The sequence below is a fragment of the Diadema setosum genome, chromosome 5 (assembly GCF_964275005.1).
Source record: "Diadema setosum chromosome 5, eeDiaSeto1, whole genome shotgun sequence".
Taxonomy (NCBI): Eukaryota; Metazoa; Echinodermata; class Echinoidea; order Diadematoida; family Diadematidae; genus Diadema; species Diadema setosum.
Genome location: NC_092689.1, coordinates 20,907,624 through 20,934,477, shown reverse-complemented (window position 1 = coordinate 20,934,477; position 26,854 = coordinate 20,907,624). Strand labels below are relative to the sequence as shown.

Below are 26,854 nucleotides of genomic sequence, written 5' to 3'. Positions count from 1 at the left end.
TGATGTTTAAAAGTACTTTGGGGTACAAGTTATGTAAGTAAAGAATTGACTCTATGGAAGATTTTGGATGAATTTCGTTACTTCCTCATTCTTTTAACAAAGGTTTAACACATGCCAGATATTGAGCTTTTTTAGTTTCACTAAGAAGTGTATCCAGGCTGTATTCCTGTAGATGTACACGTAGATGTACATAGATGTACATGTGTGGTAGACTTACTGAAATCATTTGAGTATGTTAAAAAACACTGTGTGTCCAGGGTTGCATAAAAGGATTTAATCATACATTAGCCAGAAAATCTGATATAAGTTGGTAAAAGTAGATCAGAATTGAGTATTCAGAGACTTATATTTGATTTCAACTTACATGCAGCACTGTCCAGTTTACTTTGAATATCTTGTGATTCTTTACCTAGAATCAATTTGTAATTTTAGTTTTCTGCAACAAAATCTGGTGGTGAGAAATCTGTGTTTATTTTCATGTCATTGCACTGATTATCTTGTCATATTTTTGTCTGTATTCTGTAAAGGCCATGCACCATACATCGAGAGCACCACAAGCCATGGACCCAGATGAGGTTTCTCTGTCATCCAGCAGGCTACACTTCAATATGGTAAATTCACTCTTTTGCACAGTTACAAGAGGATAACCAAAATAGAGAACAATTTCCAGAAGAATAACCAATAAATATCTTTGTGAATATGACTAGCTTAGTTAAATCTGGGTCAAGTAGGCTGCTCCATGGACTTCTTTTCTCACATCATTTACAGACCTGGTGAAAGTGTGTCTACATGACATGTAAAATGTTATGATTTTTCACTTCGTTTACATGTATAAAGTGCCTTCTGTAAATGGTACTGGAAAAACAATTAGTTTCTTATATATTTTCAGGAACTAGATGCAGTTTTCTTAGTCAATGTCATGTGACTGACTCCATGAAAGTGATTGACGACCATTTAAGCACAGAGATGAGATTAAGCTCAGCATCTTCTAGCTACATGTATCCAATCCAGCTAGGAGAGCACAGCTGCAGCACAAGCAGTGCTGCATGTGGCTCTGCTGCCCATCTGTAACTGGCCACAAGCGTGACAATGTATTGGCCAGAGAAATCTGCACTTCACCAAAAAGCCCAGAATCATAATACATGAAGATTTTTACTCAAATCAGCTTTAAAATCAATGAACCCAAGTAGACCTACCTCAGGGATTTGGGGAAGTTTCTGGGGAGAAACAGATGTTTTATTACTAGAAAATGATAAATTCTTATTGACCTTTCAACCTCACAATCACAGCAGGCATTTACAAAATGAGCACAAAGCAATTCAAATCTGTTTATCTTTTAAATTCTGTAATCTTTATTTGTCAATCAACCACAAAATATTTCCTATATTTTGTGAATGAGGCATTGCTCCTGTTGTATCTTATGTTTTGCATCAGTTGATGTTGTTCATTTTTGCCCATCATAGCTGCACACACTTGAACCTTTGCAATTAGCCACTAGCTAGCAGCACTGCAAGCAGCAGTTACTTTTACTGAAAGAAAGACAAGAAAGCACAAGTGATGGGTAGACCAAAGTTTCTGTCATATGAATGGATTAAAAAAAACGGATTTTATGGAAAATTTACCAATGAGATTATACTGAGAGATATAATTGTTGCCCTCTATATGTTCATACAAACTAAAGGAAGTATCTGCAGTCTGGTGCCATACCCAGTTGGCTTTTGGCATCATGGAATATGGCATCAAACTGTAGATATTTCCAGTATTCCATGAACAAGCAGGGGGTAGCTAATATTACATTAAGACTGCACTTAATGCTTCATTTGTATGCTTGTTGCATTTGCAGAAAGACGGCAAGTACTGTTGCAGTAAGTGTGACCACCTGTTCACACAAAAGACCAACCTCCAGAGGCACCTACGCAAAATACACAAGGTAGAGACTACCAGCAATGCCAGAACATGCTGCATTCATCCTGGATGTCACCAAGAGTTCTACCACAAAACAAAATTGATACAACACCTTGAAGAAGAACATGGTATGTCCACCCAGAAGTCAGAGTTGTCCTTTGAAAGTGAAGACAAATTTTTTGCTTGGAAAGAGCGAGAGGAGAGTCAAAACTATGCCTACTTTTCCAAAGAAAGGGGAGCAATCAAGTCTTCCCTTTGCATTCATCAGACTTATGCTTGCCAGAGGAATGGAAGCTCCCGAAGTCACAAGGCCAAAGGAAGTCCAGCAAGAAAGACATCTCGTAAGATGTCTAAAGGTTGTGTGAAGACAGACATGATATGCCCAGCAAGAATCATCACAGCCAAGTGCTTGAAAACTGGACACGTTAAGGTCACATATTACAGATCCCACTCACACCCACTGTTATCAAGTGATATCAAGTTCCATCCCCTTCCACAGAAATTACGTGATGAGTTGAAGCTCAAACTGGCATTCGGGGTGACAGTGGAAGATATTCAAAAGGATCTTGCTCGTCCAAACCATAGCAACATTGAGAATCTGACAGTTTTCAAGAGGCAGCAGAGCATCTCCAAGCACCACATACAGCAGATGAGAAGGAACATGTTCAAGAGGGCAGAGAAGAATCCTGAAGGTCTAGACAGTATTTCTAACCTTGCCATACTCCTTGAGAAGCATAGAACTGATGGACATAACCCTGTTATGATGTATAAACCAGATGGTGGGCAGTACATTATCGGTAATCTCACAGGAGATGCTCTGACTGTCGATGATAGTCCCATGGTTATTGCCCTGCAGACAAAGCAACAATTGCGTATCTTAGAAGCATTAAAAATGAAGTTTTTATGTGTTGATTCGGTGCAATATGAAGATTACCTTCTTGTCAATGTCTGCACACAAGATGACCATGGCAGAGGTTGTCCAGTGGCACATCTTATCTGTAGCCCAGATGATCAGAATGCTTTGTTGTACTTCTTTCAGGCAATCAGTGAAGTATGCCACAAATCTTCCCTGACTGGTATAATGACAGATGAGTCGGCCAGCTGCATTAACATCATATCTGCGGTCTTTGGTAGTGATTTGACTCATATACTCTGCAAGTGGCATGTCCACAATGATTGGATCCAGCAAATCCATGCCACTGTAATGGACAAGGAGCTCCGCCGTGAACTCTATGTGTCGTTGGTGCTGCTAATGGAAGAACCTGTAATCTCTCAGTTTACCAGCATGACTAGCAAGTTTGTGAATAGATATCGCCTAAAAGCCAAAGCCTTCATCAAGTACTTTAAAGATTCTTACCTAGACAGATGCCCAGTTTGGGCTAGTTGCTATGGAAACTACTCTTCAGATCAGATCAACACATCACTGTATGATGAAACATTCCACAAGCCACTGAGAGCATTCCTTTCAAACAAGAATCTTGAAAATGAAATTTATGACCTGGTCAATTTTCTCTTAACTGTTGAAGAAAAAGAGACTACCAGCCGAGAGTCACTTCTGCTATGTCAGTCCTCCAGTCTCTGCTCAAAGCATGAACAATCCTTGCATATTCCTGAAGATGGAGTGATCAAAGTGATGTCAAAAGTGTACACAGTCAAATTTAACTCAGCTGTAGTGAATGTCAAACGTGTGAAAAAAGTATGCAGGGAGTCGTTGTGTGGTGCCAACTGCTTGGATATGCAGTGTGCCGAGTTGTGTCCACACCTGTACACCTGTACATGCAGTGAAGAATCAAGGCTGTGCAGTCACATTCACAGGGTTCACAGGGAAATGCAAATTCCTTTCTTGCAAAGGGTCAGACAGCAGTTGGTTGAGACAGATTCAAATGCCCACCCTCCTCTACTACATTCTCCTCCATTGCTTACAGCCCCGAGATTGAGGAGAAGTCCAAGACATCCACCTGCACAGCAGATCTCATCTCCAAAGCAAGGCGCTGTGGAGATCAACCAACAAAATGGGTTTGATGATGATGATGATGATGATGTTGTTGACAATCTTCTAGATGGTGGTGAAAATGTTGGAAATGATGGTGACAATGGTGGTGAGATGAGGGATCCTGGGATTTTGTTCAATGCAGACCCAGTTCCACTAGAAGATGATGAAACATCTGGTGTTAACTTGAGGAAGATATACAATGTTAATGACCAATTACTTTTTCTTCTCGAGAATGACAAGGTGCAACCTGATCTCCTACCCTACATTCTTAAAGAACTATCGAGCATCTTGATGAAATGCAAATCCCAAATGCCTTCCGATGCCCTCAACATACATGTACAACATATAAGGCGGCGCCCAAAGCGCAAAGCCACAAACCAGCTCCCTCTGCTCCAGATGAAACTTCGAGGAGTTGCTTCACAGAAGGGGTCACATGCCAAGCAGGGCTCTGTACAAGCAAATAATACAGAGCAAGAAAGTGTAGATGCTGATCAAGGAGTAACCCATCAGCTCACCAAGACATTACCTGTCAATGCACACAGCTCATGTATTACTGATCCTCTCCCCTATGTCATTACAACTGTGACATCTGTGTCGTCGGCATCCACCAACGCCCTTGTGTACATGATACCCACTAGCAGCAGCACACCAATGCCTCTGTCCAGTGGAGGAGTTGCAGCCATTGGGCCATCACAGTCTGGCTTGCCATCCCCACCACAGCTCATTAATTCTGGTGCAAGTCTTATACAGCCAATGCAATCAGCTACATTCACTTCTTCTGGAGTCAGTGCTTCAGAACCCACCCAGATGCAACAGGAAGCCCTGCTTCCCCTGTCTTCACCCCTGCAACAAAGGCCTCAGCATCATGTTTTTCCTCATGTACCAGCTCCAAACATGACAGACCTGGTCTCCTTGTCATCACAGCTGATACCCAGTATGCCACCTACACTCACAGTTTCTTCTACAGCTCCCCAGCCCAATCAGCAGGAGAGAGAGTACATCCCAAGGCAACCTAGCATGACACCCTCTGGGACCATTGTGACACAACTAATGCCAAGGCCCACTGCTTCACCCTTTCAACTTTCACAACCTCTGTCTGGGATAGAGCACTCACTTATATCCACACAGGCCTCCCAAGCCCTCACACTAACAGGGTCAGTGCCCACTCCACAGACAGGCATGGCTGCCTCCTATCTTGCATCTCAGCTTGGTCATCGGGTAATGCCACCACAGCCACTCGGGCAACATTTGCAAACCCCTTATGGCCTCACAGGCTCTAGCCAACACTTGGCACCGGTGCACCAGGCAACTCATTCCCTGCCACAGCCCCGGCAGTACCTCGCACCATCAAACCAAGGAGGGCAACACCTGCAGGCAAGCCCCTTCATGTCGACTATCCAACCACTACAGCACCTTAACCCAACTCCAACCCCACCTCCGCCCCCCCAAGGACAGCAAGGTCAAGAACAACCTCACAGATCTGTTCAGCACCACATCTACTGAGCCTTACAGTGATTCAAACTTAGAATACAGCTGTAGCAGTTAATGTCATAGTTTGATGTTTCTGTACCTTGTGTCTTCAAACAATGTTACAGCTGATCATGCAAGTTTCAGCCTTGGAAATGGCACCACACAACTCAGCAATGACTTTTGAAAGAGAGATGCCTATGTTCTTGGAGCAGTAGTTAGATATGTACCAAGATATATGTGCAATTTTGCTACTTAGACCCTCTGATGAGTGGCACCTACAACAGCGTGAATCACTTTGCAGGTTGGTATAACGAATTTATAATTTCTCCATATGTGACTATTCATATGGATTTATTATGTTATGTACTGATCACATAGTTAGGTTCTCACTGTAATCAGTTATGTACCTCATTTGATGAATCCTTGATTCTGATTGGTTGAAATCGGGGCCATTAACTTAACGATGCCTTCAGCTCTGTAGTACCCAATTTGCCCCATAGTACTAAACTGCCCCATTGTAGTAAACTGCTCTCTTTTGATACATTTGCATGTATACTGTGAACGCTTGGTTTCCGTAGCACAAGAGGTTACTCTTGTCTGATACATTCATAATGCAAATGTCTTTGACAGCGCCTGATGTGTAAACTTGCTAGTACGATGGCTTTATACCAAGAAAAACTTCATTTAGTTTTATTCAATATATAAAAGAGATTCAGATGACTTTGATGTAAGGTTTTGTTGATGTTATGGTCCCCCAGGAGCTCACCTCAACGTAACAAAAAATTCAGTCCACCTCGCTTACCTCGACATCAGATTAGCCGAATATCAGCTAACCTCTTGGGCAAAATGAAAGTCCCGATTGTTCCTATGGAGTTCCCTTGTGTTAAAACTCGCGTAGCTCAAAAGCTCACTCGAAGTTCGGTTACCTCGAAGGGAAATATAATGTCCCGATCTTAATTAACTTATAGTTTTTCCCAGCATGTTGCTCGAATCAAAATTGCAAACATCAGTCAGCATTTCCGAGTAAGTGCGCGTGGACAGCAAAGACATGTTACAAGTCTTTTCACACTCGATTGGAAATACGATTGTGCGCCCAAAGCAATACATGGCTGGCAAGAAAAATCCCCCACACCTACATGTACCTACACACGTACACGGCATGCACATAGCATCCATTCCAATGGAGTGCTTACGATAGCGCTACTGTCTGCCCCAGCATCTTCTTTTCTTTAACCACTGTGTTCTGAGTTGCGATCGTGATAGTCATGCGGTGCGTGTAGATTTCTTAACCGTCGTGGCGCACCTAGGTGTTGACAGTTATATCTTTGAATGTTGTAAGTAATAGGAATTTATTGAAGTTTCCTGACTTGGACATTCACGGGACTTTCGTACATGGACCCCAGAGTAGACGGGAGGGAGAAGAGATAGATGTAGAGAAAAAAAAATCTCACATAACTGAACCATAATTTATGAATAATATTAAAAAGAAGGGGAAAAGTTGCCTTGAAAGAAGCAGTACTCAAACACTACCCCATGTAGGTTTGACCATCTGCAGTAAACAACCTACTCGTTTGTCATCTGTCTTGTGTGATTAACTAATCAACGCAATCATCTTTAAACTTAATCTTAAACTTAATCTTTAATCTTTTTTCTTTTAATTAATCATCTTTGGCATTACTCACGGTCCACTGTCCAAACATCAATCTCCTGCATAGTACTTTTCTAACTTCTTTCTTTTCACAAAGTTTGTTTCATTACCTCTCCCCTGAGAATGCAAGCACTGAATACTTTTTTTATGCCTCCGCCACGAAGTGGTGCCGGAGGCATTATGTTTTCGGGTCGTCCGTCCGTAATGAATTTTGTAGACAGTGTAACTAAAAAACCTTTTGAGGTATCCTAATGAAACTTGGCATGTATGTGTATTAGGGGGTGAAGTTGTGCCTGTCAACTTTTGGGTGCACATGCTCAAGGTCAAAGGTCAAAAGGTCAAGGTCAAATACGTAAAATTTCACTATTTCCACCATATCTATGGAATGCCTGAAGATATTTTCTTGAAACTTAGTGCATACATGTATTACCCAATTGAGATCCTCTGGTGAAAGTTTGGGGTCATGAGGTCAAAGATCAAAGGTCAAAAGGTCAAGTAAAAATATTAAAACTTCATTTTTTGCTCCGTACCTTAGAAATTGTTCAAGGTATCTTCATGGAACATAGTATATATACATGTACTGACTGGCAGTGACTATCTAGAGAATTTAGGGTTCATGGGGTCAAAGATCAGGGGTCAAAGGTCAAGGGCAACACTTCAAAATTTTACTATTTCCCTCATATTTATGCAATGCCAGCAGGATTATTATTTTTTTGAACACTTGGTGTATGCATGTATAACCTAATAGAGATTTTCTGGAAACTTTCTTTTTTGTTTGCCTCATAGGTCAAAAGGTCAAAGATCAAGCGAAAGTGCTGAACTACCGGTAACTTTTTCCTCCATATCTCGGAAGTGGCTCATGTTATCTTGAAACTTACTACATATTTATGCATGTTCTGCCTGACAGTGATTATCCTATGAATTTTAGGGTCAAAGGCCAGATGAAAATGGTAACAATGTACTTTTCAATACAGAAATTGCACTTTTTCTCCATACCTTGAAAATTACTCAATGCATAACCTTACGAATGGGTCAAAGTCAAGTTAAAGTCCTTAAATCCCCAAATACATGCTCTCCTATTCATCCAATTAAACCTAGGTCAAGGAAGGTGAACATTCAACACATTTGTGACAAACTTGTCATTTTAATATTTTGCCAATTTTGTGAAAATGTAATCACACATTGTCCACATGTACTATAGACATATTAGGAAAATCATGCATTATGGCGGAGACATACCAGTCGCCTTAGCGACATTTCTACTAGGTTTTTTTTTCAATGATGCGATTATGAAAATATGGTGGGATATGATCTGGAAGTAGACCTAGCCTAATAAAGAATAGATACGATTTAACAGCAGTTTATTCAGATAAATTTAGATTTTACAGAAAGATACACTGCACAGTTTTCAGGCAATTATCATTCACTTTACCCCTGTTTTGACTTGAATTTTATTTGAGTTTTCGGTAATTCAAATTTTTCCCCTTTTCTAGCACAATTGTATCGGGCCCCCTAGGATTGTTTCTCCTTTTTTTATGCTAACAGTCCTCTTCGGTAAATGTTTATGATTACAGTTGATGGCACTGTACTCGTAGCCCGAATCTGATCTTGCAATATTACTACTGTTCTTTGGCAACCAAGTAGCACCTGTACATGTTGTAATACATCTGGTTTTGTTTGAATTTGCGTTGTATTTTCAGCCGTGAGTCACCCTCAACGCGACCATTATTCTCCCAATCAGGCATCTGTGCACGCATACACATACACTGTATGATGTTCGCCACGTGCACGGTGCGTTGCCATTTATTGCGCCAGTTTCTCATCCATGTATAACCACGTGTTCATCTCATCAATACAGCATAACTAGCTAGGCACTGCTCACTGACTGTGAGTGCTGGTGGTAGACACATGGAAGACCGGTGCGTAGCGGTGCGACATTGCGTCACTCCCTGTAGTAGCTCTAGATGTTCTTGGTGAGCTACATGTACACCCATGTGTTGTGCGTAATATTAAAAGTTTGCAAAGCTAAGAATGCGATTCTTGTGATTCTTGTGTAACTGTCTGCTTGGGTAAATTTAGTTTGTGTTTCGACAAGTTTCTCCACATGATGTGTACGAATATTACACAAATGCATACACAGTATTCTATAGACACACCACATCCACACGCAATGTACATTCGGCACGCATGTTCTGCAACCCCATCTTGCACTCGATTACGTACCGGTATTTTCTTTTTGTTTTTATGGTGATAGGTGATTTAATTGTCCACCAGAAAATAGTGTTGAAAGAAGAACATCATTTCCATTCCATTCATTCATATTCAAGTCGATTCAATTCCAATTGACAAGCATGCAAACAATCAGTAGGCACTGTAACAGATACCATGTTGAACATCATAAATGTCGGATAAGTCGAAGAAAATCCGACGTACGCGGACCTTGAAGTTTGCGTACGTCGAACCATTTTCGAGGTATGCGAGGTTGACTGTATAAATGAGACGTGAAATGAATCACTTGAGGATGAGTTAAGTACATGTAATATGCAAGGAGGGGGTGATCAGATATTGGTTGCCCCTGATTGACACATCTTAAAAGGGGGGGGGGGTCAGAAATCAAAGTAGTACTTTTAGAAAAATATGATGTTAATCATTTAAGATACATTGTTATTACTGCAATGCATATTTTTGCGTAGACACATGAGCAGAGTTTCAACAAGATTGACTGGAAATCAATGGAAATTGCTACAGGTTGTATTATGAATCCAAATCAAGAGAAAGTGTGTTTTCACGTTGCTCACTTGTGCGCGCAAGGAAGCACAGATGGACAGGCATGCACAGAAATTTTTAAACACTTTGAATTGTCTGAAACATGTAGAAAATTTGTTGGGAAGTCCTTCTGAGCATTCTAAAATTTTGACACACACATACACACTCGTCATAATAGTCTGACTGATAAGCACTGTCCAAGAAGATGAGGTGATACTTCTTACCTTTATGCCCACTGAAAATGATAAGATGATTTTTAGTTTTGAAGATATGATTAATTATTTGACATCATCCTGGGCCCCAAATAGCACCCAGCTGACATCACAGATAATTTAACTTTATGAAATATTTTCTTTAGCTAGATATTGGCATGAGATTGAATAATGGAATATTTCATGTTATTGATCAATTCATTGTTTAGATATTGCATTCAAAAAATCAGTCAGAATGAAATGGGAATAAAAAAAAAAAAAAAGATTCTGTAGAGATACAGTTGATGATATGCCAATTGAGTATCATCTGAAAATACCCCTCAAAGCAGTCTATATATGTTTAACATAACACTCAATAGGTGATCTCAGGTTTGATGCTAGTGCTGTCTCCCATGCAACAGCCTTAAATCGATTTCCAACGCTGACGGTCAGATTAATGCAACGATATCCGATCCCAACTATCGATCCCCAGCGCTAGATGTTGGAATCACAGCACCGCGAAGTCTGCGGAAATTTGCGCAATGAAAAAAGTGACTGCGTGTGATTATAATCAAATATTGAAAGGTAAAACGTAGTTCTGGTATGCCTTGCAAAATTGTCAAATTTCGCTCCAAAATGTACACGTATAATTGTATGCCTAAGAAATGTGTGGAATAACGTTGTAATAACAAGATATTTGTTGTTTAACGACAAAAGCAAAATATTAAGCAAAAAGGTTAGCTGGAGTCGCAATCACAGAACTTATCCGATAGGGGTCAGGCTAACTCAGAATCAGTAACAACTCGGCCTCGCTTTGATGGCGGGGCAGAGTTGTCCCTCTGGATTGTACAGTGTTGTACTATGGGAGCGCTTCGCGTTCTGACTGGTCATAGTTATGGGCCGAGTTGATACAATGCGTGCATCAAAGAACCTCTTTGGCACACATACAAAATGAACGTGTGCCTATGTGTAAAATATGCCGATCACAAACTGCATGTAAATTGTTTGAAATAGGGCCAAGTTGTCCCTGAGACTGAGTTAGACCCCGTTTACAGTGCGAGGCTGGGCCGAGCTGCGGCTGAGCCGCGGCCGAGCCCCGCAATTTTGTCCGTTTACACTGCTGGGCTCCGCGGCGCTTTTACTTCAAACCTTTCAATATTTTGTCGTAGTGGCGCTCTGCTTGTAAACAAACGCAATTTGGTATAGTCTGGTTTTCAGACCCTTTGCCAACTGGATTCCGTGGCGACGAAGTCGCCGTTCGGGCAAAGGCCTTTGCCGAAGGAAAAATCCTTTGCAGGACAAAGCCACCTTAAACTATACTAGTTTTCGACGTTGAGGGGGTTAATATCCTGAATAACAAAATAGAACGTGCAGAGGGTTTGGAAGCCAGACTAAAATTGGCTGCGCATTTGGCCCAGTTTGCGTTTACACTGAGAAAAGGCCGGGCTCAGCTGCGGCTCGGCCGGGGCCGTGACCACCTCCAGAGCGTGGCCAACTGCGCGGCCAATTTTGGCCCCGCATTTGGCTTTTTGCACGTTTACACTGAAATGAAGGCGGGCTCGGCCGTGGTTCGGCCGCGGCCGAGCCCCGCACTGTAAACGGGGTCTTAGCCTGGGTCTTTCTGGAATAAAAGTTGGTTTACCGACTTTCATTATTCTACACTTTTGATCTCAAAATACTCCAAAACAACTCGATCATCCCAGCAAATCACGTTAGCCAGGTAAGTTTCTTGGTGGACTCTTTCGATACATTGCAAGCAAATATGAAATGGTGCCAGACGGGTTCTCAAACCCTTACTAGAACTGTTTTCACTTTAGCAGATGAAGCCATGACTGCTTATAGTTTTAGGCACATAATAAGGAAGACAGATTAAAATGCCGCAAATTTCATCCCTTTAAATACAACTATCTTATAACCCGTTCCATACTGAATTCTTAAATTCCCATAAACTTAATACACACATAACCAGATTCCTGTTGGGAACGGGGTAATTTTGCTCCCAGGCTCAGATTTGTGTAGCCATGTCTGGAGTGTTCGTAAACATTACGTGGGCGACTTTTGCGTTAGCATAGATCCCGATGGAATCCCATTTTCTGTGCTCAAATTTCCCAATAATAAGCATAGACTTTGCACGTAAAACGTGCATCTATTATGAAAGTGAATATGGGTCTCGCACGGCAATGCTGACATCACCACTGAACTTGAAATGGCAAGATGATGATCCCAAGGGGCTCGTGTTAGCAAATGGGAAAAAAGCATGTATTTGCTAACACAAATGGTGGAGCTTGGTTCAGCAGACGACATTCAACACTGAGCCCAGCACAAAGTACGGGAAATATGTCATAATTTTGAAGTCAACCTCCCAACACGAACTGATTTCAGGTTCGGTTTTATCGCCGATGCTAGTGCTGAGATAGCACTAGCACTAGCACAGAACTTGAAATCACCCAATGTGTTATGTTATACAGATACACGTGTACAGGGCTTAGAATGGGATGCTACTGCTGGATCCTTAATGCTTCTTATCCCTCAAATAACAGTGGTATATGCAAGGGCTGTTGCAAGTCTGTCATACATGTACTTTACAATGACATCTTCCAAGCAATAGACAGGTCTACATTACTCTTATCCACAAACTCGGATGATACAGACTGCATCGCCTTACGCTATTACTACATAAGATTGCCAAATCTGAAACAATCGACAACAACATCAAGAATATATATTTCTTTGTTACAGGGGAAACTTGATATAATGAGGTCGGGACTGAACTATTTTCCTCGTTAATAGCCGATATCTCGTTATATCAGTTGGTATGAAAAACATCATAAAGACACTAATTCGTACATGTGGCACCACAGATCATGCTTCAAGTAATACTAATAACCTGGCAATGTGTATGAGAGAATTACTCTTCTTTATGTGTAAAAAGACATTTTTGCCAATTTAAATAATTAAGAATGTGTCTCTTAATGAATGTTCGAATTTGTAATTAATGTAAGGTTTGTGTGCGATCCTGTCACGATCGTCTCTGGACTGGTACGATGTTTGTGGTTCTGGTAAGCTTGTATTGTGTGTTATGTGTCGAAGGGTCAGTGTGGCCAGCGTGAAAAATGGGATTGTGAGTGAAGCAGCCTAAAATTATACTGAATTGGTATGAGATTATCATATTTCACATCATGTCAACCACTTGTGGTGCCTAATCAGCTGATGAGCAAAAAAATAAAAACAAAGTTCCTCACATTTTTTCTACGAATTATGGTGCCCAGTCAGTTGACAAGCGAAAAAAAAACCAAACAAACCACCAATTACCAATGAAATTGAATTGTGGTGCCCAGTTGCATTATGGTGCTTTCAATAATCACATTGTGGTGCCCAATTGTTCTTTTATTTTTATGCCTCTGCCACGAAGTGGTGCTGGAGGCATTATGTTTTCAGGTTGTCCGTCCTCCTGTCCGTCCATCCTTCGTCGTCCTTCCGTCCGTCCGTAATGAATTTTGTGGACAGCATAACTAAAAAAACTTTTTAGGTTTCCTGATGGAACTTGGCATGTATGTGTATTAGGGGGTGAAGTTGTGCCTATCAACTTTTGGGTGCACATGCTCAAGATCAAAGGTTAAAAGGTCAAGGTCAAATGCTCAAAATTTCACTATTTTCCCAATATCTATGCAATGCCTGAAGATATTTTCTTGAAACTTAGTGTATACATGTATTATCCAATTAAGCTGCTCTGGTGAAAGTTTGGGGTCATGAGGTCAAAGGTCAAAAGGTCAAGTAAAATGTTAAAATTTCATTTTTTTCTCTATATCTTGGAAATGATTTAAGGTATCTTCATGGAACATAGTATAATAATGTATATGGATGAGAATTTTGAACGATATACAATTGCCAATTTTGCACCTTATGACACTCTTTCCCTTAGAACACACCAGGATGATCTTAGAAACCAGTTTCTTTCATGTCATCTCAAAGCCTGGTAAAATTCCTTTCAGGAAATGTATGGATTGGTGTACTTTTGACTGATATTTTGCATTTGACAAGAACTTAAAAACGTAAGAATACGGTAAAAATGCTATTTTCACAACAATTTTTGTTTTTCAAACCAATGATGTCACTTTTTAATGTGCGTGGCATCTATTATCTGACCATGTTCTGAATCTGACATATCATTTGTATGTACCATAAAAATTATAAGAACTCTATGAGCATGTATAAAATTATAGAGAACAATTGAAATATTAAAGTCCTAAACAGGCGAACGTCCGTGATGCTTCTATCTCTATCGCTGCTGCAATGCTACTTTGTTGTCCCAACTGTAATGTATATGAAAATTTGGTGTTCCACGTAATGTACATATTCTGCAAAAATTGTACGTCTGATGGCTGTACATTGGATGTCACATTCTTTTATACAAAATTATACTCAGTTTTCGTCACGGACGTGGGTCCGCTACTTACTAATAAAGATCGTAGCCTATTGAACGTTATTGACGATATTGTTCTGAGTCGTAATCAACTAAGATCTAGCTACATGGTAATATGTATGTTTTGAGTTTCTGTCCATCCCTTGTCAAATGCGAACCGAAATTACATTTTAAGATGAACCTCCTTGAAAAAAAAAGAACGTCCGTGATGATCAAAACATTATCGAGTGGGGCACCATCTTGCTTTGATGGCGCAGGTACATTTTACCTGTGGCTTTTTAGCCGAGGAGCTGCATGCCATGTTTGGAGCGGACTGGGGCTCGTCTACAGTTTTTGGACTATACAATTCACCAAAAACCAAGCAAAAAGTGTATATTTTCTATGAAAATCCACCTCCTACTCCCTCTCTGAGCAATGTATAAGTTGAAATGGTGTCAAAATTCTAATAATTTGCATTTAAAATACCTCTTCGAAATTTTGAAAGAGTTAGGAAGGCTACGTATGTTCTGTCGATCAGCTATCTGTCCTGGAACATGACCCTTGTGGTAGAACGAACGTCCATGACAATTTCAGCGAATGTCCGTGACGTAAACAATCCGACCAATAGGGATAACTTGTCTCGAAAGTGTCCTCTATTCTTTAAAACTTTCAGCTCAAATAACGAGAAGTAATGTTTTACAAAGTAAACAATGAGCTTGGAGCAGTAGTTTCTGAATTTTTAAGGCGGTATGTGATCATGATGAACAAACAGCTCAAAATTTACTTGCAATTTTACACTTGTATTCCCTCTAATTATTTAAATACAGCTAAACACTGAAAACAAAGTAATAGGAAACTGGAATTTTGCATAATCTGTTATTTCTGTGCATTTAAATTTATTTCTGATTAGGTTTTGGAGACAATTTGCACTGTTATAGGTTCTGAAAGTTTCGCTCACGGACATTCGGTCCGAGAAAGGAAATTTCTGATAATTAAATTACAATTACATGTATATCATTGTATGATAACTTAATGTTACTCGAAAATATCATTAAGTCACTGAGTCTCTCATATTCAAAAGTGAATAACGTTCAACGTTCAATTTACCTGCATTAACAAAAGGAAAATGTTTTACTTGCAGATGTTCGTTGGTAGAATATACGTCCATGGATTACATAGGAGATAGAGGAACAGTGCCACTTTTAGTGACAGATGCTCCTCGTGTATATCGTTTGAGTAAGGTAGCTGCCATCTCAAACAGAACACATCCAGTTTTGGTCTCCATCTCGGACGTTCGCTGTAATTGTCATAATATTCTATGCCTTATGTACATTCTTATTTTTCTCTTAACGATTTTTCTCTCATTCCATAAGTAGCCTGAACATGCTGCGACCAAAAAACAAAACAAAAACAAAACAAATCCGAAAAGTGCTACGTAGTCACATTCGGAATATATTGAAACGAAAAGGATGAAATGACGGAAGAAGTCTGTAATGGGTATGTGTCAAGAAGAAACGTAAAAGTTTCGAAAAAACGTGGAAGCAGTTGAATGAAAATTAGAAGAAGCGGAGAAGGGATCGAGCTCCAACACAAAGAGAAAAGAATTGCCAGTGCACTCCCGTTATACGGAATTCATCTGGAGGAGCTGTTTTTGTTTGTTTACTTTTTATTCATCGAAATTTTGTCATAAGCGAACAAAGAATAATGCAGTACACAATTATTGTCTGATGAAAACAAGCAAATCCTCCGTTTATCATGACATGGTGTTTTTTATACTCATCAATGAAAAGCAATGTTCTTTTGCAATTCTGTTTTTTTTTTTTTTTTACATTTAAGAGACAAGAGAGATCGGCAAGTTGTTTGTGCTTTTGTGCTTACTTTGAAAACACATGTTGAAAAAAGTGATGATTTAGTAATAGGTTTGAGGTCGAACTTTAATTTGTACGCTCTTCCAAAGATTCGTTACTCCGAATGTCCGTTATTACCTGGATTCATTATTCCAAAGATTTGTTATTCCGAAAATGAAATTTAAAAAAATCCATCTAAGTTATATGGACTTACTGTGTTTTGTTATGACGAAACTTTGGAGTAACAAACCTTATATCATTTTTGACTATTACACAAATTGTCCTCGGTAACAGTGTGTAACACAAGGAGCAAACGCAGAGGGATTTCTTCTTGCCCTCCGCAGCTAAACTTCATATTTCGATAACGGAGCACATTCTTTTTGTTTTTCTTTGTTAATTCTTTATCATATTCAGCTGTGACCGTGTTCGTTATAAGCAAATTTTGCATCGTAGACTTTAGATAACAAATTTAGGACCTGAATCTTTACTTCGTGATTACGAAATTTTGATAAATATATTCGTTCTCAAGGACGTGCACTTTATCGCGATTGCATGGGAGCGTTAAATTTTTAAAATCAGTCGACTCTTAAAGTGATCTTCTATGTTTTTGTTTGTTTGTTTTTTCATACGGACTTGGGTTAATAATCTTTGGTTAAGACATCTATATAGAGTTATGATAAAACATGTCAAAAACATCATCCAATTTATTTGGGTAATGGTAATGAAAGCACTGTGTGTGAAAAATAGCTTTTTTCCCCAATTTTCAGAGGTTAACGATGGCCTGCTTACAACTGACAAAATATAACTTGTCATTTGATTTACAAATGGCAGTCGTTGTAATTACTGAGTTCACTGATTTGCTTGATGGAACATACTAAGGATAAGGCGTAATGTTTCATCAGATGGACTACGTCACTGAGATTACACGTACGTTTGTACGTTCATCTACGAGAGATGGAAAAAGTGTTTTCTTTGATTCCTCAGCATGAAAAGATAAACAAGCTTTATAATAATCATGTAGGATTTTGCAGAGGAGTTGTTCTCAACATGAAATCGCTGTTTGTTATGAGTAGAATGCGTTTCCAACTCAAGAGAACTGCATTGTTCAATATCTTGTTTGTTCCGAACGTCCGTGAGCTATATGCGAACCTCCGTGATGAAAACTATGGTATGTTTGTGGGGTTATAGAGACTGCCTAGATCAGATACATCTTAAAAAAGCATCTTATTTGGGAGTAAGAATGAAAGTATGGGATAGTGAAATAAGAGGTCGAAATATTGAGTTTCTGTAAAATGCGTGTAAAGTGGAGAAAGTGTTTAGCGAAACAGTAATAGTTCAACAGAAATAACGAATTTGGTTAAATATTCAGTTGTCTACCATTACGTACAAGTTAAGAGTACAATCTTAATATTCTGTGAACACATACACATATCCCTTAAGATATTTCGTTACGATTATAAACTGAATCAGATCATTGGAAGCTATGTTAAATGGTATTCAAATGTATGTATAGTATTATTCCTCACCGACGTTCGCTGCTCTGGACATGGTAAACTTCCATGGTGAATAAAAACTTGTTCCTCTGGGAACATCCTGGTATAATTGGGTTCATATTAAAGCTTGAGTTATGCTCTTTCAGGGTAAGATAAATGGTTTTGAGTAATTCCTACTTTTAAAATTTGGTGTTGTTTTTGCTCAATTGTACATCGTTCAAAATTCTGACCCATATGCATGCACTGACTGGCAGTGATCATCTAGGGAATTTTAGGTTCATGGGGTTAAAGGTCAGGGGTCAAAGGTCAAGGGCAGCACTTCAAAATTTTACTTTCTCCCTCATATTTATGCAATGCCTGCTGGATTTTTTTTTGTTTTACTTGGTGTATGCATGTATAATCCAATAGAGATTCTCTGGGAAGTTTTTTTTTTTTTTTTTCCCCAAACAGGTCAAAGGTCAAAAGGTCAAAGATCAAGTGAAAGTGCTGAACTCTACTACTTCTTCCATATCTCCCAAGTGGCTCAAGTTATCTTGAAACTTAGTACATATTTATGCATGTTCTGCCTGACAGTGAGTCTCTTAAGAATTCTAGGGTCAAAGGTCAAGGGTCAAAAGCCAGATGAAAATGGTAACAATTTACTTTTCAATACAGAAATTGCACTTTTCTCTGTAACTTGAAATTACTGAATGCATTAACTTATGAAAGGGTCAAAGTCAAGTAAAAGTCCTAAAATCCCCAAATACATGCTCTCCCATTCATCCAGTTAAAGCTAGGTCAAGGAAGGTGAACATTGAACACATTTGTGACAAACATGTCATATTAATATTTTTCAAATTTTATGAAAATGTAATCACACATTGATGTCTACATGTATATACTATAGACCTATTAGGATCGAGAATCATGCATTATGGCAGAGGCATACTATTTGCCATTTCTAGTTTGATACTAATTTTGGTGTCTGATCAACTGACAAGCAAAAAAAAAGTCCTCATGTTTTCTTTCATACAAATTATGGTGCCCAATCAGCTGACAAGCAAAAAAAAAAAAAAAAAAGTCCTCAATTCTATGCTTCCAACTGAACTGTGGCAACCAATCGCCAAAACAAATAAAAAAAAAAACACAAAAAGCAAATCCTCACCACTTTTTCTTGTCATTTTCATCCAAGTCGACAAATCAAGCAACAAACTAACATAAACAAACCAAAAAGCAGTACCACAGTACACAAAACACATATTTCCTTTCTGTAGCAATTATGCTAGAATCATGCTAAAAATAGTCAAATTACGCCTTGCATAATGCTAGATGCTGAAGCGTTTAAAATTATGTCAGAAAGCATAATTATGCCAACTCTGGCAACATGGGGAAGGGTTGAACATGTTCTGCATGTACATATTAAGTAATACGTATCGATGCTGTGTGTGACACATTTTGCATATTATGCCAGTGTGTCTGTGTGAAGATTGGGAATTCCCGATTAGACAACCAATCAGCATCAGATTGCCTCGCATCTGCCATGTCACGACGATAGATGTGGGCATATAGGGCCGTACATTCTGTAGCACACTCTGTTCATGTATACATACCGGTACATTGTACATTAAATATGCAGTGCTGGGTGCAGTGCACTGTAGAAATTGTACTAGACACAATTTGCAATGCATATATACTGTACTCTCATCACCAAGCTGTACATTGGTAGAATCTTCGAACATGATCATACAGGCAAAGTATTAGCTTTGCTTACAAGATTTTGTTTTACCTTGCTATAACAGGTTTGGTAAACTATGTTTTGTTTTTTTTTTGTTTGTTTTTTTTTAAATTGCAAAATTTATCTCGTTATAGCAGTTATTTCATAATAGCCCATCACGCTATAAGAGTAGCATCTTTACATAGATTTGTGTGGAAGGAAGTTGGGTCTGAGAAAGTTTCCTCGTAATACCCGATATCTCATTATAGCAGAGTTCATTATATCGAGTTTCACCTGTATTACTGTAATTATTGTGAGAATGCTCTACCGGTACTAGTATTTTCCCGTAGCATTTAATTTCCTGTTTTTCTGTTCATCATCATGGCATTGTCATATTATACAATGCATGTATAACCTAATTTTACAACAGCTTGTTTACATAGGTTTCTACAGTGTAGTACTTTTCCCACATGTTCGGATACAACAAGAGTTGGGATATAACGAGAAAAATCGTTTGGAACCAATGATCTTGCTATTGTGGAATTCCACTGTAAAGAAACATTGAATTCTGATAGAAGGGACTCAACAATTTAGCTATATCTGACCTCGATCGGTGAATGGGACTACCATGCAACATGATTATAGACACAACAACTCAAAATTTGTGTGTGAAATGATATTCTCTGTGAAAATATGTGCTTTGCTGTTGTAAAGTGTTTGATTCCCAGGTCTTCAGTTTCATATTTCCTTTCAGCCAACATGACCCAGAGGAAAGCAACAGTTGAAATGCTGAATCTCTACATCCAGAGGATCTTGCTGATTCACTCCTGTGGTATATGTCTAGGTAAATGGTGGGATATGCAATGCAGTTTTGTATGTTTGTGTGTGAGCTATTGCAATAACTTATCGTCCAGCGTGCATCATTTGTTGTTCATCATCTGTGCGTTGTGCATAAACACTTTACATTTTCAGCTTCTTCTTTAAAACCCCATGACAGATTTTCACCATGCAACAGCTAGTGCCTCCCCTTGGGGGGGGGGGGGGGGGGGGGGGGGGGGGGATGGCTTAAGGTCAGGGTACCCCAAAGCCCTGTAATTGTAATACAATGTAGATACCTACTTCTCCAGAACCAGAACCCTGTTTTTATCAAAAGATCAAATCAATTATAAATTTCCTTACCACACAGGCTGCCATAGACTTACCATAGAAATCAACTATATACAGTAATGAATTATAACTCTTAAACTCTTAAATAGAGCCCAAATTTGTTCATTGTTGATCCAGGGGTGCTCGCCCTCCACATTCAGGCCCTGTGAAATGGGGGATGTGGATCAGATTGAGAGCCAATTTTCTCATTTTCATATTCTTGAAGACACATGGTCAAATTTTCTCCAAACTTGGCAGGTAGAGTGATGGAATAGATATTTGTACAAGTTGGCAACATGCCCCCACTAGATCCCTCACCCTCTTCCCCCTCCCCTCCCCCTCCCCTCCCCCTCCATAAGTTTGATGAACCTTCTCCTTTAGCCCACCTGTAACAGAAAACGCCCTTGACAAGGATTTGATAGATTTTGGTGGTTTCTGCCACGTGAGAGCAGTGCTTTGCTCAAGAAAAAGAGTGTAAACCCGAACTTCAGAACCTTTTCCTCATTTTGGGTACCTTTTTCTGCAAATCTTGAAAATTTGGGGGAAATAAAGTGGATTTTGAAAGAATTGTAGGGATTTAAATTCACCATTGCAGATTTAGTTGCCTATCATGGTCTTGATCCTATAATGCTATCATTTTTGTACTGGATGGCAGATTGTCATGTTCTTCAAAGTCCCATAGAAGAAAAACAAGCACACGAACCTGTGGTTTTATTTGCATATTTGGGCTTCGGATGGGTCAAAGTTACGGTATGGGAAGTTTAAAGGAAATGACTTGGACTTCATTTTAACTGATCGAGGAACATCCTTAACTCTTTGGCTACAACTTGATTTCAATCAAATTGAGATGAAATTTGATCATCTCAGGGGACATTATATGGACTTTCCCCCCAGGTGATGAAATTTACAACAGAGTCAATGCATGTTAATCACCAATAAACATTAAGTTTTGTGTTTGTATACTTATTGCAACTTACAGCAACAGTATTTTGTAAATGAAAGAAAGGTATTATTCAGAGGGATGTGAGTTCCTTCAATTTATCTCCCTCTACCAATTTGTTTCCCTCTACAAATTGAATTTGTTAAGATCACAACTGCTGATCTGTAAATTAAATATTTCAGAAAAAATGTAATTTGTAGAGGGAGACAAATTGAAGAAACTCACACCCGAACTGTATTTTTCTTTGAGGAACAGAGTTTGGGTGGGACCAAATTAGTTAAACTAAAAGTTTCAATTCAAAATTTCAACATTTAAACCAGTCACTGATATAATACACCAATCATTGTATCCCCCGAACAGAGTTTGGAGAATACCTAGAGTTGGCCTTGTCGCACCGCCACTTCCACTGCAGAGATTTTCTTGTGGGCGCTCTACCAGCTGCAGTTCTTCTTGGATCATGAAGGTGCATTACTGTAAGAACAAGACGTCTATCGTTTTTGGTCATGGCATCCTCGCTTGTTCTGACTTCATACCCACAAAGGTAAATTTTACAGGGTCTGCTTGTGTGTGCGATACTGGCAGTGTTTCTCAACCAATTTTTTTTTTTTTCAAATTTGATATGTAAACATGATTGTTAGACTTGCTAAGGAGCTGTATTGGTGGCCACTTTACATGTAGGACACAACAGTTTGTGGTGACAACATCCCAAGTGTTCTGACCTGGATGTATGTCACATTCCTTGTACAGTGAAACCCTGTTATAACAAGTTTGGTTATAATGAGGAACCGCTTTAAACGAGGTGATCGCGTCGGTCCCGTTTTCTTTTGCATGTAAACCTATAGCAGAACGAATCGGTTATAACGAGTTCGGTTATAACGAAATTCCGGTTATAATGAGGACAATTTCGGTGCATCATGATAAAGAAAAACATAAGCAATTTGATCGGATATAACGAGGTTCAATTTCTTGACTTGCCACTTTCAAACACGTGACAAACGAAACATGAAAAACCAAATTCACGCTATCCATGTCTTTTTCCCGTTTTGCAGAGAACCGTTCGTTGCATGTTTTCTTCTAAACCACGCGATAAGACACAGGAATACCTTCCGATGTTCCGATGCTGAGATGTACTCTGATAACAATTTTTTTTTACACTGGATTATTACTTTTTTATGGGGGGGGGGGGTGGTGGAATTAATACCCATTCGCCATAATGATATTTCTAGTTTGTACAATAATCCACCTGGTTTACATGCTCAATTTGAAATTGTATTGTTTGTTTTCTTTTCTGTTCAACTTCTCCCTGATGTGCTTCCTTAAGTTGGTTGGAGAGGCCCAAGGGTCATAGTGATTTTGATTGCTTTTTTCCAACCCGGCTCCTTAGGGAAGCTCAACTGGGAAAGCCTGACACTTTGTTTTCTTGTGTTTTGCTTGTTTTATTTGTTTCTCTGTTGTCACTTGTATTGTTTTGCTATTGCCAAATAAATGATAAAAGTAATAATAATGATACTAAATTATTGAACATAATCATTCGATTTTCTTTTTCGTGAGATACGCGTGCGTGATATTAGGCCAGACCACAGCGCAACGAGAAAAACAAAAAGATAACGCATTCAAAAACTTTTTATGTAGCGACACTTGTGGCCAAAAATGGAAAATTGGAATGCGTGTGCAACTCATCATTATAACCTTTCCATTTCTAGTTCCAACTTCCAGTTCTTTTGCTGGTTAGCAAATATGAGTGTGTATGATTATAGCCGAAATTATTCATGACATCGCGATCACGTCGGGTGACAGTAGCGTAAAAATAGTTTAAGCTACTTAATCGGTGTTCAGAAAAAGAAACACGCATTTAACAATTTGAATAGATCTGGGTTTGTTCATTATCACAACTTTAACACCGCATTTCACAATGAAGATTTTTCTTTCTTTCAGAATGGTCTACTAGGTACAGTTTTGTGTGAAAAGGATCACAACTTTCCAAATTTAATCCTGTCGCATATTTTTCAAGAACAGCTGTACAAAACGCGAAGAGATTTTCGGAAGAAACCAAAGAATGCATTTTAAATCCCTTCGGGCGCAACGATCATAGTACCACATTGTATAAGATTACAGCCGAAATGATTCATGAAATCATCGCATTCCCGCTGGGCACCAATAGTATAAAATACCTCGCAAGTTACAGTAAACGACGTAGATAAGTTACTCTGAAATCATCGCGATCTCGCCGGTTAACCGTAGCGTAAAAATAGTTGAATGACGCATGTTAAACTACTTAATTGGTGTTCAGAAAAAAAAATAAACACGTTTGACAGTTTGAATAGATTTGGGTTTGTTCATTATCACAATTTTAACACTGCATTTCAAAATTAAGATTTTTCTTTCTTTCAGAATGGTCTACGAGGTACAGATTTGCGTAAAAAGGATCACAACCTTCCAAATTCAATCCTGTCGCATATTTTTCAAGAACAGATGTACAAAACGCAAAGAGATTTTCGGAAGAAAATAAAGAACGCATTTAGTTCGGGCGCAACGATCATACATTGTATAAGATTACAGCCGAAATGATTCATGAAAATATAATCATCGCATTCCCGCTGGGCACCAACAGCGTAAAATACCTCGCAAGTTACGGTAAACGACGCATGTAAGTTACTCTGAAATCATCGCGATCTCACCGGTTGACAGTAGAGTAAAAATAGTTGAATAACGCACGTTAAGCTACTTAATTGGTGTTCAGAAAAAGAACAAACATGTTTAACAGTTTGAATAGATACGGATTTGTTCATTATCACAATTTTAACACTGCATTTCACAACGAAGATTTTTCTTTATTTCAGAATGGTCTACGAGGTACAGATTTGCATAAAAAGGATCACAATCTTCCAAGTTCAATCCTGTCGCATATTTTTCAAGAACGGCTGTACAAAACGTGAAGAGATTTATGGCAGAAAATAAAGAACACATTTTTAATAACTTCGGGCGCAACGATCATACACGTACAGTGTACTGTATAAGATTACAGCCGAATTATCATGGCATTCCCGCTGGGCACCAACAGCGTAAAAATACCTCGCAAGTTACGGTAAACAACGCATGTATGTTACTCTATTTGCGCTGGTGTTTAGAAAAACTTAAACGCATTTTATACAATCTGATTTTGTTCATTATCATTTTACACTGTATTTCACAAACGAAAAAATATCATTCTTTCAGAATGGTTCAACACAAGAGGAAGAGATAGGTGTAGAAAGAATCACGAATATAACATATAGGCACATACTTCTCAAGAACATAATGTGCAACTATTATGCGAAGAGATTTTCGGAAGAAAAATAAAGAATTAACTCATTTCAACCCCTACTTTTTCATCTAATTGACAAATAATTTCCCTTTATTCTCTCAATAAAAATGATCCATAATTGTGTAATTACAACGCAAAGGATGCTCTTAAGTTTCATTGATGGGGATATGTTATATGTTTATGCGCTAATGTATTTCTTTGTTTTTGATGCGTACGGTTATAATGAGGTACCGGTTATAACGAGGTAATAGCGCCGGTCCCACGGACCTCGTTATAACGGGGTTTCACTGTACAGTATGTGCTCTATCAGTCACATTTCCACGGTCAGATTTTATTCAAACTTGCTATGAAAGTTGATGGGGTTATTCAAGGTAACAAAAGTGGTCATTAACAGTGGCCTCATTGGTCTGACTTTTATAGGATGCCATGTACGTCATATTTCTTGTCTACTACAGTGATCACAACCCAGTGTATTCGGAGACTGCTACTCATAACCTGTAGTGGCACAAGGTGAATTCTGTGAAAACAAGAGAAAAATGCCTGAAGTGCAAAAAATGATCCCCTGTTGATGTACAACATTTTGGTCTAAAGTGACATCCAAATGGGGTATAGGGGACCAATTTGGGGGATACATGTGCTCGAATGGGTCCCCTAGCAGAGTGCTCTAGTTTTTCAATGATAGAGAAATCAATGATAGAGAAAAGTGAGATACACAAAAATTCTGGGCGAATACAATTTAACAAATTTCTCACTTCGTTCATTCATTTGAGGCTTATATGTTTGTGCTCAGATTCTTCAGCATATCTTCAAAATGAGTACATGTGTATACTGTCTTTGACAATTTCAAATATTGAACATGATTATTGCTCAAATTCATGAAATTCTTACATCGATGTAGGGCAATTTGTCAATCAGTTGCAATGATTATTGCTGCTAGATGGAAATGTTGGTGTAGCACTGAAAGTTACTCAGTATGTCATGTTATGTGCAAGGCTTCACACTAACTTTTTCTTTTGGTGGCGCGACATTGAAGCGTAGTGGCCTGATCAGACCCCCAACACATATCTGTGCTGGCCCAGCATCCATTTCTGTCGAGCCCTGTTTATGTGCGTGGTACAATGGGATGCTTGCTCTACTGTACCTTTTATCTTTTTTCCCTGTTTATTAGTAGAAAACGTGTGTTAGATAATATGACATTGAGTGCTTCTCACCAAGCTATTCAATATCTCCTCAGAGTCAATGGTCACATCATAGTTCTTTCACTTTTCTCTACCTGCCATACTCATTCCATCATTTCCATTCAGAAGTTAATGGGACAACCACACAGCAGCAACAGACATTGATTCAGCTTACCAAACAGGATGGAAAAAGTACCTGTACCACTATGGCTGGGATAATGGCTATCACCCACTTCTTCACATGATGTACGTTTATTGGGAGCTCTTCTTCAAAAGATGGGAGTACTGTGTGCAGGGGAGCCCTGTCATAGCACACTGAGGTGCAACTCTAACTTTACGTATTATTGGTAGGGCTGTAATCCTGAATGTTTGGTCAACAGTTCCCTGTTTATTACCCTAATTAAAGGCCCTATAAATTTGATGTGGTTACATTTCAAATATACCTACGTGTATATAGGTCCTAAACTGGAGCCCACATATCAAACAAAAGAAAATTCATAACTCTAAGTTATCAATTTTGGGGTATATGGAGGAAGATCTCTCGGCCATCGTTTATGTAATGAAATTTCTCTTTTTTCTTTTCTTTTTTAATGGCCCTTTCTCCCCTTTCTGTTTTACCGTCTATGCAACCCCAGTACAATGTTTAATGGAATTTTGATTTTAACAGATAATAGATAAGCTGTCAATCTGGTTTCTTAATTTAACGTCTTGCACTATCAAAGGCCCTTGCAGCACATGTACTTTAACCTGGGCTCTTAGTGGGCGCGGCCATTTTGTTGCGTACGCACGCCCCCAAAATTTGCATAAACGTTTTCTTTCAATTTCCTATTTTATTCTTCCATGGTTGGTGTCTGTCAAGATTACTACAGCCAATGAAA

General features: G+C 39.0%; 1 protein-coding gene across 1 annotated transcript; it reads left to right on the top strand.

Annotated features, from left to right (window-relative positions):
* Positions 1-530: 530 nt before the first annotated feature.
* LOC140228635 (uncharacterized) lies at positions 531-26,854 on the top strand. The gene is made up of 6 exons (XM_072308882.1): positions 531-611; positions 1,844-5,669; positions 8,717-8,989; positions 20,163-20,252; positions 21,855-22,035; positions 26,103-26,854. The coding sequence occupies exons 1-2, from the start codon at positions 531-533 to the stop codon at positions 5,399-5,401; spliced, it is 3,639 nt and encodes a 1,212-aa protein (XP_072164983.1). The 3' UTR covers positions 5,402-5,669; positions 8,717-8,989; positions 20,163-20,252; positions 21,855-22,035; positions 26,103-26,854.

Excerpts from the sequence above, each read along its gene's own strand:
- LOC140228635 (XM_072308882.1), top strand. The coding sequence starts at position 531 with ATGCACCATACATCGAGAGCACCACAAGCCATGGACCCAGATGAGGTT. Across the intron at positions 612-1,843 it reads GCAGGCTACACTTCAATATG|AAAGACGGCAAGTACTGTTG; the intron begins GTAAATTCACTC and ends TTGCATTTGCAG.